The following is a 13,723-nucleotide window of genomic DNA, read 5'->3' on the forward strand; positions in this document are numbered from 1 at the left end:
GCTGGCGGCGGCGGCGGGTCGGGCCCTGCGGGGCCTCAGCTACCGCAGCCTGCGGCGGCGCGTGCGGCGGCTGCGGCGGCTGACGGCGCGCGAGGCCGCGACGGCCGTGGCCGCGCTGCTATGGGGGGCGCTGGCGCGCGCGGGGTCGGCGGCCGCGGGGGCGACGGCGGGCGCGCTGCGCCTGCTCTGGGGCTCGCTCTTCGGCGGCGGCCTGGTGGAGGGCGCCAAGAAGGTGACGATGACCGAGCTCCTGGCGGGCATGCCCGACCCCACGGGCGACGAGGTGCACGGCGAGCAGCCGGCCGGGCCCGGAGGCGACGTGGACGGCGAGGGTGCGGGCGAAGGCGCGGGCGACTCCGCGGAGGGCGCGGGCGACGAGGAGGTGGCGGCGCAGGAGGTCGGCCCAGGAGGCCCCGACGGGACTGTGGCCGTGGCTGAGGATGGTCCCTTCCGGCCCGAAGGGGCCGGCGGCCTCGGGGACATGGGTGACACGACGCCGGCGGAGCCGCCCACGCCCGAGGGCTCCCCCATCATCAAGAGGAAGCTGGGGGTGAGAGCGCGGGCTGGGGCATCAGGGTTTTGGAGAGATTGGGGTAGGAGGCAGGGTGAGAGAGACAAATAGAGGTTGGAGAGCGGTGCACAGAGAGAGGAAAAGGGCGGAGAGAGGGCCTGAGAGATACGCAGAGACAAAGAGAGACACGCTGAGAGATGGACGCAGAGATGGAGACCTGGAGGAAGTCTCCCGGTGAAGAGGGTAGTGATTCTGGGAGAGACAGGAAAAAGTGTCTGGAGCCAGAAAGAGCAAGAGACCCAGAGACCAAATTAGAGGAGAAGCAGGACCAAGAACTAAAAAGACCCAAGATAGGGTCAGAGACACTGGGAAAGACCCTCAGAGATACAGGCGGATGTAGGGAATTAAGTAGTCCACGTGACAGAGGCCCCTAAAGCATCCTCAGTGCAATAAGTGCCATGGGGGTGTGGTTGTCAAGGTGATGGAAGGTTGTCAAGGTGATGGAAGGTTGTCAAGGTGACGGAAGGCCATGAGGGGAGAAGAGCTCCACTTGGAGCCAGCCTGACTCTGCACAGTGCTTTAGCCAAGGCACTCCACTTCTCTGAGCCTCAGTTTCCCCTCTGTAAAATGAGAATCTTGATCCCTCTTCTGGGGGGTGGGGGTGGGGAGTAAAACTTAGATTGCCCAGGAGAAACGGCCAGAAAGGGACACAGAGAGGAATAGGCAGGTCTGAGAGGCGCTTGGGGTGCAGGCTCAGCCCTGATACTTGCCCTGCCGCCAGGTGGATGGAGAGGAAGAGGAGGTACCTCCAGAGCCGGAGCCTGAGAAAACCGAGTGAGTGGCCTTGGGTCCAAGGGGCCCAGCCCCTATCACTGCCTCCCTCCTGGACTAGAAGCCTCCGGAGGTCAGGGCCTGAGGATGTCCTGTTCAGTCTGGGACCTCAGCATCACCCATCCCAGGCCCAGGTCCGGAGGAGGGCCTCTGTGAAAGGCAGTAGAGAAATGAGCGCTCCTCTCTTACCTGCAAGCCTTTCTGCCAGCCGTTCCCTCCACCTGTAAAACCTTCTTCTGCGCTTCGTCTCAGCCTTCCTCCTCCTTCCCATCTTGGCTCACGTGGCTCCTTCTCTGGGAAGCCGACCTTGACATGCCCCCTAAGTTGAAGAGGTGTCTCCTCCGGGCTCCCATAAGCCCCTGAGCTACCCTCATCCCAGCCCTGACCACTCCGGGCTGCCACTGTCTGGTGACGGGTCTGTACCCCCATTGGACTGGAGCCCCATGGGGACAGGGCTGGAAGTTGTCTCACCACTGTGTCCCCAGCACCATCTAGACCTGGATCAGGCATGGGGTGGGCCCCTGCTCATGGCTTTGAATGAATGAATGAATGCATGCATTTCCCAGGCACCTGCTCACTCTTTCTGTGTCCTGCCCTGCAGTGCTGAGAATGGGGAGAAGAAAGAAGTCCCCGAACCCCCACCAGAACCCCCCAAGAAGACAGCTCCTCCTCCCCCCCCTCCAAAGAAGGAGGGGGCTGGAGGCGGGGACCTGGAATTCTGGGGAGAACTGGAAGTACAGAGGGTGAAGTTCTTGGTGAGGACCCAGCAAGGGCACCCTGAAGCCTCCTCTCCCAGAAAACATTCACACCACCTCTCCCCCAACCCTGTCCTTGAGCCGACCTGGGCCAGACTCATCTCTGTGAGCAGAGACGTCCCCAGACAGAGCAGGACTTGGGCACAGGGCAGCATTTTCAGGTGGTCCCCACTTGGCTCCTCGGCCTCTCCCTGCTCACAATCCTTATTCCAGCCTCCCCGCGTTTGCGCACCTGGGGCCACCGGCCTCAGCTTCCCACCCCCATCCTCTATCCAGAGCTAAATCCTGCTGAGGCCATGGCTCTGTTCCTCCCACCGTGGCCTATTTCTTGGCTCTCAGCCTTCAGGAAGGAGCTGCCACACCAGCCCCAGCTCCTCCTGTGGGGGGCGAATCCATCTCCTCATCCAGGCCCGGAAGAAGGGAGTTCGGGGCCCATGCCTCCATCTGTCCTGTCTCCTCTCCAGGCCAGCCTGACATGAGGGGCTGAGGGAAACATGTTGGACAGAGGGTGGTTTAGTGAGGATTTGGGGAAGGCATGGGGGATGGAGAGAAAAAGAGGAAGGGAGAGGTGGAAGTAGATGTCTTCTGCCCGGGATAAAGCAGACAGGGTACCCTCACCCGGGAAGCAGCATGGCAGAGTGGTTGGGAGTGTGGACTCTGTAGCTGGACCGCCTGGCTTCAAAGCCCAGGTCTGCCACTTCTTGGCTACGTAACCTTGGACAAGACAGCTCACCACCCTGAGCCTCCATTTCCTCATCCAGAAAGTGGGCACATCAGCAGTACCTACTTCATAGGGTTGGGGTGAGAATTAAACAGGTTCACGTATGTAAAGCTCTTAGCCCAGGCCTTGGTATACAAGAAGCACTCAATAAATGGGAGATTGTGGGACCAGATGTTAAGGACCCCGGTGCTTGGGTTGTGGCTGAATGTTGGGATAAATTCTCCCGGGAAGCGAGTGGACCGTGAGCTCTGTCTTTTTCTTTCTCTCCTCATCTTAGAACTACCTCTCCCGGAACTTCTACACTCTGCGATTCCTTGCCCTCTTCTTGGCATTCGCCATCAACTTCATTCTGCTGTTTTATAAGGTGCTGATCAAGAGGGGCCGGGAGGATCAGGCGCTTACCTGGGCTGTGGGGCGGCAGGCTCAGCCCCTAACGGGTTCCCAGGGCCCTTGCAGTTCACCAGGGACAAGGTGTTGGGCTCAGGGTCCCCAGGAAGGTTCAGGCTGAACACCTGGAGCTTAAGACCCCTGTGGTGGTGAGTATGTGTGTCTGGGTCCATCTGGAACAGAGGTCTGAGTGCCCTGTGAGAGTTAGTGCAGGGAATCAATCCTGGGTTCCACGCTCAGTTCTGCCACTGGCCAGCCCTGTGCCCCTGGATGCAGGCCTTCCCCTCTCTGCAACACCCGCTGATTCGGTTACATCTCTTTGTTCTCACATAAGCTAAAGAGAAATTTGTGGGGAGGAGGAAATGGGCAGCTCATGGAAGAGAAGGAGAGGGCTATGAAGCAGGCCTCCCAAAGGACAAAGGGACCCTCGGGGTCTTGCGCGAGATCTAGATAACAGGACAGAGGGGCAGTCTAGCAGAATGGTCAGAGCATGGCTTCTGTAGGATCCGAGTCTGGCTCCACCACTCACTGGCTGCATGATGTTAGGCAAAGTTCTTAACCTTTCTGTGCCTTAATTTCCTCATCTGTAATATGGGATAATAACAGAGCCTACATCTTAGAGCTGTGGGAATTAAAAGAGGATTAACATGAGGAATTTCCTGGCGGTCCAGTGGTTAGGACTCCACGCTTTCACTGCTGAAGGCGTGGGTTCAGTCCCTGACAGGGAACTAAGATCCTGCAAGATGTGCGAGGCCCAGCCAAAAAAAAAAAAAGAGGACTGATGTATGTAAGGCACTCAGAATAGTACCTGACAAAAAAGGCTCTGTATAAATAAACGACAGCTACTACTAATTTTAGTATTAGTGTTAATATTAGTGTTAAAAGTAGTCTCGTTAGGGCTCCACTATCAAGACGAATCAACTCTGTTTTCAGTGCTCCTGTCACTCAGTTCAATAGTCAGATTCCCAGGACAGAATCTGATTTGCTAGCTAGGGTCCTGGGCCCACCCCTTGATCTTGATGGACAGCCCTGCAGAGACTGTATCTGACGAGGGCCCAGTTCTGGGTGTGGCAGACCAGGTACCAGGACACCGGGTCCCCACCCTGTCTGACCTCTGTCCCCCTTTAGGTCTCAGACTCTCCACCAGGGGAGGATGATGTGGAGAGCTCAGCAGCTGGGGACCTGTCGGGAGCAGGGTCAGGTGGAGGCTCTGGCTGGGGCTCGGGGGCCGGAGAGGAAGCAGAGGGTGACGAGGATGAGAACATGGTGTACTACTTCCTGGAGGAGAGCACGGGCTACATGGAACCTGCCTTGCGTTGCTTGAGCCTTCTGCATACGCTGGTGGCCTTTCTCTGCATCATTGGCTACAACTGTCTCAAGGTGGGTCATGACCACAGCCTTGGGGCTGGGGCATGTGTGTGCGCGCGCGTGCGCGTGTGTGTGTGTGTGTTTGGAGGGGATGTGTGCCGGGGCACTGGCTGAGAGGACCTGGAGCAGGGGCTGGGGCATCTAACACAGTGATTAGGACAGAGGGGCGTCTAGGGTTGGGGTAAGGCTGGGGGACTGAGTACAGGATTGGGGTCTTTAGCAAGGGTGATATTCAAACTGGGAACTGATACAGGTTGCAGCTGAGGAGATGGGTCCTGTGACGATGTTAATTTCTGGATCAAGAAGCAAAATTTGTCATTCGGGAATATTTATTTTCTACATGTTGGTCAGTGGGTGAATTAATATCTGTGAGGGTCTGTGGGCCTCAGACATAACATGGGTGCCAACAGGGGGATGTGGATTCTGACATCAACTATGCCTGAAGCTCGTGATGCCCCGTAAGGTGTATTACGAAGACTTCAGTATGGGTTCCACGAGAACTGACTGTTCAGCAAACCTTGATACTTTACAATTGGACGAACAGAGCTCTTTTGGCTTAGAACTTTTACAAGTGCTGTCCCCTCTGCCTGGAATACTCTGCCCCACTTCCACCTCCTTTCACCTGCCTGTTTTATTCCTCCTCCTTCCCTTGGGAGGCCCCAGGCTGCAGCAGGTGCCCGTTCTGGGCTCTTCCGGGTTTTTTCCTCATCCCAGCCCTGACCCTCTGACCGCATTTCCCCACTACTACCCTGATCACTCTGGGGAAGCTCCTGTGATGTGGGGTCTCACGAAGGCTCCAGCAAGATGTCCTAGCTCCTGCCGAGGCTGTGGTCTCCTGACACCCACCCCTTTGCCTCCCTGCATGATCTAGGTGCCCCTGGTGATCTTTAAGCGGGAGAAGGAACTGGCCCGGAAGCTGGAGTTTGACGGCCTCTACATCACGGAGCAGCCTGAAGACGATGACGTGAAGGGGCAGTGGGACCGGCTGGTGCTCAACACTCCGTAAGGGCCCAGCCCCAGCCTCGTGGTGGGTTGGGGAAGCAGAGCTGGGTTTCCGCTCCAGTCCCAGCCCAGGCCTCAAAAGGCCGGCGTTCCAGTCACTGCCCGTCCTGACTCATTCTCCCCAAGCCTTTGTCTTCCTCTTAGTAATACAGACAAATTTCCCCTGCATTAAAGTACCTCTGGGGGTGCTGCTGACACGTGGGGATTCCTGGGCCCCATCCCTGGGGATTCTGGTTCAGTGAGTCTGAGGTGGCACCCAGGAACCTGCATTTTAAACTCTGTCCCCACGCGGGATTCTCACCAGGTGCCATAAGTGGGAAATACATGAAATCACTTGGTTTTCAAACTGAGCCCAGAGAGGAAATGAGGGTTGTGAGGGCAACGTGGTGGGACTCTGGACCCCCAAAGTACACTCCCAGCCCATTCCATTTTCCCCCAGGTCAAGTCCCATCTTATCTGTTCATACAGCGGGGCTGCATCCTTAGAGGGAGTCTAGAGTAAGAACACCAGGTCAGGTTGGAACCCTGGGTTGGCCACACTGTAGCTGGGAATTCTTGGTCCAGTCACTTGGCCTCTCTGTGCCTCAGTTTCCTTATCTGTAAAGTGGGGATATATAATAGCACCGACCTCACAAGGACCTTGTGACAATGAAATGAGTTAGTGTAGTTTCTGGGGCACTGTAAGCTCTAGGTAAGGGTTGGAAGTCATTTTCTTTTTTCTTTTAGTGAAGACACTTTTTTTTTTTTGCATCAGGTCGCAGTTGCGGCATGCAGAATCTTTGTTGAGGCACACATGCAGGATCTTTTGTTTCCGAGAGCAGGCTTTTCCTTGTGGTGCGCGGGCTCCAGGGCGCGAGGACTCGGTAGTTTGTGGCATGCAGGCTCTCTCGTTGAGGCGCGCGAGTTCAGTAGCTGTGGCGTGCGGGCTTAGCTGTGGCACACAGGCTTAGTTGCTCCGTGGCATGTGGGATCTTCCCGGACCAGGGATAGAACCCACGTCCCCTGCATTGGAAGGCGGATTCTTTACCACTGAACCACCAGGGAAGTCCCGGAAGTTATTTTCTTATGGGGTCCTGCCTAGTGAAGTGGTGCAAGGAGAGAGAGAAGCCATACCAAGGACACGCTATACTCTCACTGTCACCATCAAAGACACATTTAACTTACAAACATTCAAGTACACATGCTTAAGAGAGAGAGAGAGAGAGACACCTATTTAAAATGGTGTCTGCCCAAGACCTTGACTTCTAAATACCATTTCCCGTGACAAGGAACCAGACTCCTTGGAGAAGTGGCAGATTTTTCAGGGCTGGGTCGGGGAAGTGTAAGATGAGCCTGGATTATCTTGTTAAGTCAGAAAGCAAGGGTGTGCTCACTGCAAAATGGTGACATGCTGAAAGGACCCTGCTGCCAGCTTAGAAGCGGCTCCCCATGGACAAACCAAGGACAGTTTGAGCGTTGATAAGGATAGAAAGTGCCACAAATTGAAACACACATCAAATAGGCCTAAATCCATGGATTCATAATAAATCTCCACTTCACCCCCGACCCCCTCCCCAGCAAAACTCATTGGGCCACCTTTGCAGGATGTTGGGACATCAACTCATCAATTAGAAAACTGGTAAATAAAGGGCCAGAATCATCAAATAAAATTAAACAGTGTGAGGAAGCACCCCGGAACCGGAGCAGGGCCAGGCTGCTGGTCCCGACTCCTCCCCACCTGAGTGCAGTTCTGGGGTCTTTGCACATCCCAGCTCCGAATGCGAGCCGCCTGCCTCACCTGGGCTCCACCAACGACAGCAGCGGGGGAGGGCGGGGTAAGAGTTGACCTTGGGCAAAAGTCACCTGGCCTGGGGGCTTTAGAGCCTGACCCTGAGTGAGATGTGACCCCCCCTGTCTCCTGTGAGAAAAGCATTGGAATTCCAACCCCCCGCCCCGGCCTGGCTGGTGGCCCCTGTTCCCTCCTACCCTGATGTCTTGTGGCTTCTTTCTCTTGGCAGGTCTTTCCCCAGCAACTACTGGGACAAATTTGTCAAGCGGAAGGTGAGAGGACGTGGATGGGGAGGTGGAAGGGCCTCCTGGGCTGGGTTCCTTGCTGCCACCAGGCCATCCAAACCCCATCAAGCACTTGCTTCGTGTGTGACCTTGGGCAAGAGGCTTTGACTGTCTGAGGAGCACCTCAGATTGCCAGTCGGGAAGTGAGCATGACAGTCACCCCTCCCGCTCTGTAATGAGACGATACGTGTAACAAGCACAGCACAGTGCCTGGCGCAGAATATTAGTTTTGAGGGAGGAAGTAAGAATATTAGTTTTGAGGGAGGAAGTAAGGCATCCTATTTTCAGCACACAGACTCTGGTGCTAGATTGTCTGCTTTTCTATTCCTAGTGGGGTCAACCTTTCTGTGCCTCCGTTTCCCTCATATTCAAAGTGAAGTAATGAGGGCCGACCCCACCAGGTTGTTGTAAAGGTTATATGACCTACTGCATGAGCAGTTCAGTAACATTCAGTTACAATCATTCAGTCACTCAACAAATGTTTCTTGAGCACCTACTGTGTGCCAGGACCTGTTTTAAGGACCTGGAATCCAAGGAGTAAACACATTTGGACCCTCAAGTTGGAAAGACAGAGGAGGAACACATTTATAGCATTCAGGTGGTGATAAGTGCTGTAGAAGAAAAAAGCCCCGCGGAGGGGTGGGGAGCGCGTGGGTGTTGGCCCAGACAGGTTGCTCTTTCGTGCAGCGTGATCAGGAGGTGAGGGAGCGAGGCAGGTGGGAATCTGGCGGAAGGGTGTCCTGGGCAGGGGGAACGGCCAGTGCAAAGGTCCTGGGGGAGGAATGTGCCTGGTATATTTGAGGAGCTGTGAGGAGGCCAGTGTGGCTGGAGCAGAGTGAGTGAGGGGGTGAGTGGGAGGAGATGAATTCATAGATGATGGGGTGGGGACGCCAGTTATATAGGATTCCTTGCCTACCTGCCTAATAATAATAAATGATCCCAATTAATTTGGCTACTGAGTAAACTGGACCTTTATCACTTTGGGACCTTCCCCCTGAGGATCTGAAGAAAGCTCTGGCCCTTCTCCCCAGAAAAATGCACCCCCAATCTCTCACACAAAGTTCAGAGTGTCCCCAGACACCCCCAACCATGCAGGCTGTGACCTTCCCCACTCTAGTTGTGTCTGCATGGCCCTATGCTCCCCTGCGTAGGTCTTGGACAAGCACGGGGACATCTTTGGGAGGGAGCGGATCGCCGAGCTCCTGGGCATGGATCTGGCCACGCTGGAGATCACAGCCCACAATGAGCGCAAGCCTGAACCACCACCGGGGCTGCTCACCTGGTGAGCCAGGGGTGACCCTGCACAGGCCTGGGACAGGCGGGGGAGGTGGCCAGGGTCTGACCCCCCAGCATCTGGCCATCCCTCTTCCCTCCACCCTACAGGCTCATGTCCATCGATATCAAGTACCAGATCTGGAAGTTTGGGGTCATCTTCACAGACAATGTGAGGGGGGCCCTGTAGCGGGGGAGGGGCCTGCTGGAGAAGGGCCCGAGGGCGTCGGGTGCCCCACCCCCAGGTATCCCTGACCAGGGGCTGACTCCTGACCCCTGTGCACCTCTGACCCGCCCAAGGCTCCTTACCACCCAGAACACTCTTGAATTCCCAGACTATGTCCTTCTGCGGAGGGTTCCCCAACTCCCTGCAGAATGGCTTCCCACCGAGTGCTCTGCTGTTTTAGAGTTGTTCCTGATCCTTCAAATAATCCCTAGCCAGAGATGGCCCCCCGAACCCCAGAGCGTGCCCAACACTCTCAACTGTTCCCTGGCGCCCAGAGTACTCCTTGACCCTCATGAACACACGCTGACCCCGGCTCTGTGTGCCCACAGTCTTTCCTGTATCTGGGCTGGTACATGGTGATGTCCCTCCTGGGTCACTACAACAACTTCTTCTTTGCCGCCCACCTCCTGGACATTGCCATGGGGGTCAAGACGTTGCGCACCATCCTCTCCTCTGTCACCCACAATGGGAAACAGGTGTGGAGGGGACCTGTCTGAGGGGAGTGAGCCTGGAGGGACGAGTTTGGCAGTCTGAGGAGGGGTGGAGGGTGAGGGCTGGGCAGGTAGGGTGAGGAGGGGCAAGGCTGGGCGGGCTGAGCCAGGGCAGGTGTGGGTGGTGAGACCCCAGGGGGAAGGCCACCTGGGCCGAACTGGGGCAAGGATAGAGAAGGCTGGGGACTTCCCTGGTGGTCCAGCGGTTAAGGCTCTGCGCTCCCAGTGCAGGGGGCCTGAGTTTGATCCCTGGTCAGGGAACTAGATCTCACATGCTGCAACTAAAGATCACACATGCTTCAACTATGGAGCCCGCGTGCCGCAACTAAGACCCAGCACAGCCAAATAAATAAATAAATATTTAAAAAAAAAAAAAAAGGATAGAGAAGGCTGGGCATGGGGGAGGGGCAAGCCCAGAGTGGAGCTGACCGGCCCATTGCCCGTCCCCAGCTGGTGATGACCGTGGGCCTCCTGGCGGTGGTGGTCTACCTGTACACCGTGGTGGCTTTCAACTTCTTCCGCAAGTTCTACAACAAGAGTGAGGATGAGGACGAGCCTGATATGAAGTGTGACGACATGATGACGGTAAGCCCCTCCCCCCAACACTCTTGGAACAAGTTACTGACCATCCCTGACCCTTAGTTTTCCCATCTGTAAAGGGGGTGAGTAATAGAAACTACCTGTAGACTTATTGTGAGGGTTCAGTGAGCTGACACTTGTGAGGTACTTAGAACAATGCTCAATAAATGGTAGCCACTGTTGTAATAGTATTTGAGTTTTTCGAGCTATCCTTATTGGAAGGGTGCTCAGGCATGGTGCCTGACTTACAAGCCATGTGAGTTGGCTGCTCAACCTCTCCATCCTCTGGTGTCCTCACCTGTGAAATGGGTGTATAATAACAGTGCCTACATCTTCGGGTTGCTTTTAGGACTCAGTGATGCTCCCTGATCATCTAAGATTTAAAAGTCTTAGAATAGTGCCTGGCAGGTATTAAGGATTCCACAGATGTGAGCTACTATCATCATTATAACGAAGAGTGTCACCCAAAGCATGCTATCCGTGTTTTTATTTTCTCTTCTATTCTAGGGGTGGTGGTCATAACCCAAACTGAGTTGTTGTTTTTTTTCTAAACTCCATCTTTTTTTTTTTTTTTTTTGCCTTACCGCACGGCTTGTAGGATCTTAGTTCCCTGACCAGGGATTGAACCTAGGCCCTTGACAGTGAGAGTGCAGAGTCCTAACCACTGGACCACCAGGGAATTCCACTAGACTCCATCTTTATTTTTATTATACCCCAACTGCACCTTAGCATTTCCTCCACTTGTGAATTTTTTAAACTTTTTATTTATTTAGTTAAAAAAATTTGTTTGGCTGCACTGTGCGGCTTGTGAGATCTTAGTTCTTCGACCAGGGATCGAACCTAGACCCTCAGCAGTGAAACCGCAGAGTCCTAACCACTGGACCGCTAGGGAATTCCCCCCAAATTAAGTTTAACCTACTATAGGCATGGGCCACAGTGGAAAGAATCATCCCAGGGCTTTATCTCAGAGATGGCCTGTAATCTGGCACTGTGCTCGCAGGATCCACTCAGCCTGACATTTGAGGCCCCACCAGACCTGGTCTTGCCACTCAGCCTTGTTCCCATCAGTCACTGGTCTTAGCTCTTACCCAAGAGAACTGGGTTCTCTCACTTCCCAGGGACACAGAAAGAACAGTGTAAAGTCTTTCCCAAGTGCCAGGCAGACCACGTCCCTCCCTCTGCTCAGAACCTTCTTGTGGTTTCCCGATGCCTTCACCATGGCTTACAAAGCCAGGGAAAAACCAGCCTGGCCTGAGTCTAACCAGAGTCCTTCTTGCTTTTTGCTCTCTGGCTGCCTGGTCCTTCTTCAGTTCCCCTAAGATCATGTGTTTCCTCCCAACCCAAGCCCTTTGCATCTGACATTCTCTCTTCCTCCCTTGCCCGGCCCTATGTACACACACCCCTTCACTTGATGCTTCACCTTCAACTTAAATGCTGCCTCCTACAGGAAGCCCTCCATGACCATTGGCTGGACCTCATTTATCTCCCTGCTCTTGCCCACAGGAACTCTATTTTCCAGCTTCACTGAACCTCTTTCAGTTCCTCACAAGAGCAAGATGCATTCTTTCCTCCCCAAATGGTGATGAAGCACATGTGGTTTTCTCTGCCTGGAACTCTCTCTCCCACCTAACATTTTCTTCACGTTCCAGCTCACACATGTCCCCTCTTCTAGGAAGCCTTGCCCCATCACCGCAGGCTGGGTCAGGCTTTCAAAGCTTCAACGCTTCCTGTGCTTCCCCCATCTCACCCCTGATTACACTGTGCTTTCACTGTCCTGGCCCTGAGCCCTCCCTATCACAACCCTGATCATTTCTGGGCTGTCACTGTCTGATGCCAAGTTTGTGAGCCCTGTGAGAGGAAGGTTCAGGGCTGTCTCAGTCATTGCCATGTGTGCCCTGCTGCAACTAGCCCAGGGCCCTGTAGGTGGTGGGTGAATGTCGAATGATTGAGTGCATGACTAATGTGCTTCTCACCCTGCCCCCGCAGTGTTACCTGTTTCACATGTATGTGGGTGTCCGAGCTGGTGGGGGCATTGGGGACGAGATTGAGGACCCAGCAGGCGATGAATACGAGCTGTACCGGGTGGTCTTCGACATCACCTTCTTCTTCTTTGTCATCGTCATCCTGTTGGCCATCATCCAGGGTCAGTGCTTGTCGGGGGTGTGGGAGTGGGGGCTCTGTGCCCAGAGGCAGACTAGCTCATTTAAGAGTGCAGTCCCAGGATCACATCAGCCTGGATTCATATCCTGGCTCTGCCTCTCCCTACTGTGAGACTTTGGGCAAGTCACCACTCTGAGCCTCAGTTTCTCCATCTGTAAAATGGGGGGTTTTAATTGTACTAGCCTCATCGGGTTGTTGTGAGAATTCAATCAATTCATAGGTGGTAAATGTCTGGCTCATGATAAGTGCTCAATAAATGCTAGGTATTATTATTTTTAGGAAGCAGGGTGTGATTAGGGGGATGAGGGTGGGAGGCAGGACTCAGAGGTAGGTAGCCAGAAGAGGAGGGAGTCTGAACTGGGTCAGAGGTTGGGCACTGACTTGCGCCCTGCCACCCCAGGTCTGATCATTGACGCTTTTGGTGAGCTCCGAGACCAGCAAGAGCAAGTGAAGGAAGATATGGAGGTAGGTCATATCTGGGGGGGGCGACCCAGAGGGATCATGGGACCCTGGGGGGTTGAATGGGCCTTGACTCTGATGTCTCCTGCCATGCACAGACCAAGTGCTTCATCTGTGGTATCGGCAGCGATTACTTTGATTCAACACCGCATGGGTTCGAGACTCACACACTAGAGGAGCACAACCTGGCCAATTACATGTGAGTGTGGGCCCACTGGCCAATCAGGAGGGTGGGGGCGTGGCTGCCGCCAGCCAGGCCGAGATACTGGCCAGTTAGGGGAGGGGGGATGGTGTCCATGTGGGTGGATTCCCAGCCAGCCAATCAGGAGCAAGTAAGGGTGATTGCGACCTGTCTACCGCTGCCTCCCATCCCCAGGTTTTTCCTGATGTATCTGATAAACAAGGACGAGACCGAACACACGGGTCAGGTAAGGGTGTGTTAATGGGACGACAATGGGCAGAGACATGGTGAATTTTAATATAAGGTCAATCAGCAGGTGACAGTAAAAAGCTCATATCAATATGAAGCATTTGAAGATGTGACCAACCAACCCTTCCCCATCCCCCACCCCTAGGAGTCTTACGTCTGGAAGATGTACCAAGAGAGATGTTGGGATTTCTTCCCGGCTGGCGATTGTTTCCGCAAGCAGTATGAGGACCAGCTTAGCTGAGACACCCCCAGCTGGCCCTTCACCCCCACCTCGAAGGTCCTTATTCTCATAGCAAGCCCCTTAGCCCCCAAATCCCTCCCCGCAAGGCGGCTGGGGGAGGGTGACCATGTACTGGCAAAATAAAGTCTGTGCTACACCCCTGACATCATTGTGCTGGATTGTTGACATTGGGGGGTAGGTGGGCATACAGGAATTCTGCCCTCCTCTCCCCCGCCAACCCAAGAAAACCAAGACGGCAG

General features: G+C 54.6%; 1 protein-coding gene across 1 annotated transcript in view; it reads left to right on the forward strand.

Moving 5' to 3' along the window:
* RYR1 (ryanodine receptor 1) overlaps positions 1–13,627 on the forward strand; it is a 116,001-nt gene extending 102,374 nt beyond the window's left edge. Inside the window, exons 90-105 of the mRNA XM_027079462.1 lie at positions 1–550; positions 1,293–1,345; positions 1,944–2,097; positions 3,096–3,182; positions 4,334–4,585; positions 5,445–5,575; positions 7,572–7,614; positions 8,778–8,908; positions 9,010–9,070; positions 9,454–9,600; positions 10,066–10,200; positions 12,181–12,337; positions 12,755–12,819; positions 12,912–13,012; positions 13,190–13,241; positions 13,389–13,627. Of these exons, the coding sequence (XP_026935263.1) occupies positions 1–550; positions 1,293–1,345; positions 1,944–2,097; positions 3,096–3,182; positions 4,334–4,585; positions 5,445–5,575; positions 7,572–7,614; positions 8,778–8,908; positions 9,010–9,070; positions 9,454–9,600; positions 10,066–10,200; positions 12,181–12,337; positions 12,755–12,819; positions 12,912–13,012; positions 13,190–13,241; positions 13,389–13,484 (2,215 nt within the window). The 3' untranslated portion in view covers positions 13,485–13,627. The remainder of the gene's footprint in view (positions 551–1,292; positions 1,346–1,943; positions 2,098–3,095; positions 3,183–4,333; positions 4,586–5,444; positions 5,576–7,571; positions 7,615–8,777; positions 8,909–9,009; positions 9,071–9,453; positions 9,601–10,065; positions 10,201–12,180; positions 12,338–12,754; positions 12,820–12,911; positions 13,013–13,189; positions 13,242–13,388) is intronic.
* The last annotated feature ends 96 nt before the right edge of the window (positions 13,628–13,723 follow it).

Source organism: Aethalodelphis obliquidens, unplaced genomic scaffold, assembly GCF_003676395.1.
Source record: "Aethalodelphis obliquidens isolate GAN/ISIS:26980383/991018 unplaced genomic scaffold, ASM367639v1 scaffold43, whole genome shotgun sequence".
NCBI lineage: Eukaryota > Metazoa > Chordata > Mammalia > Artiodactyla > Delphinidae > Aethalodelphis > Aethalodelphis obliquidens.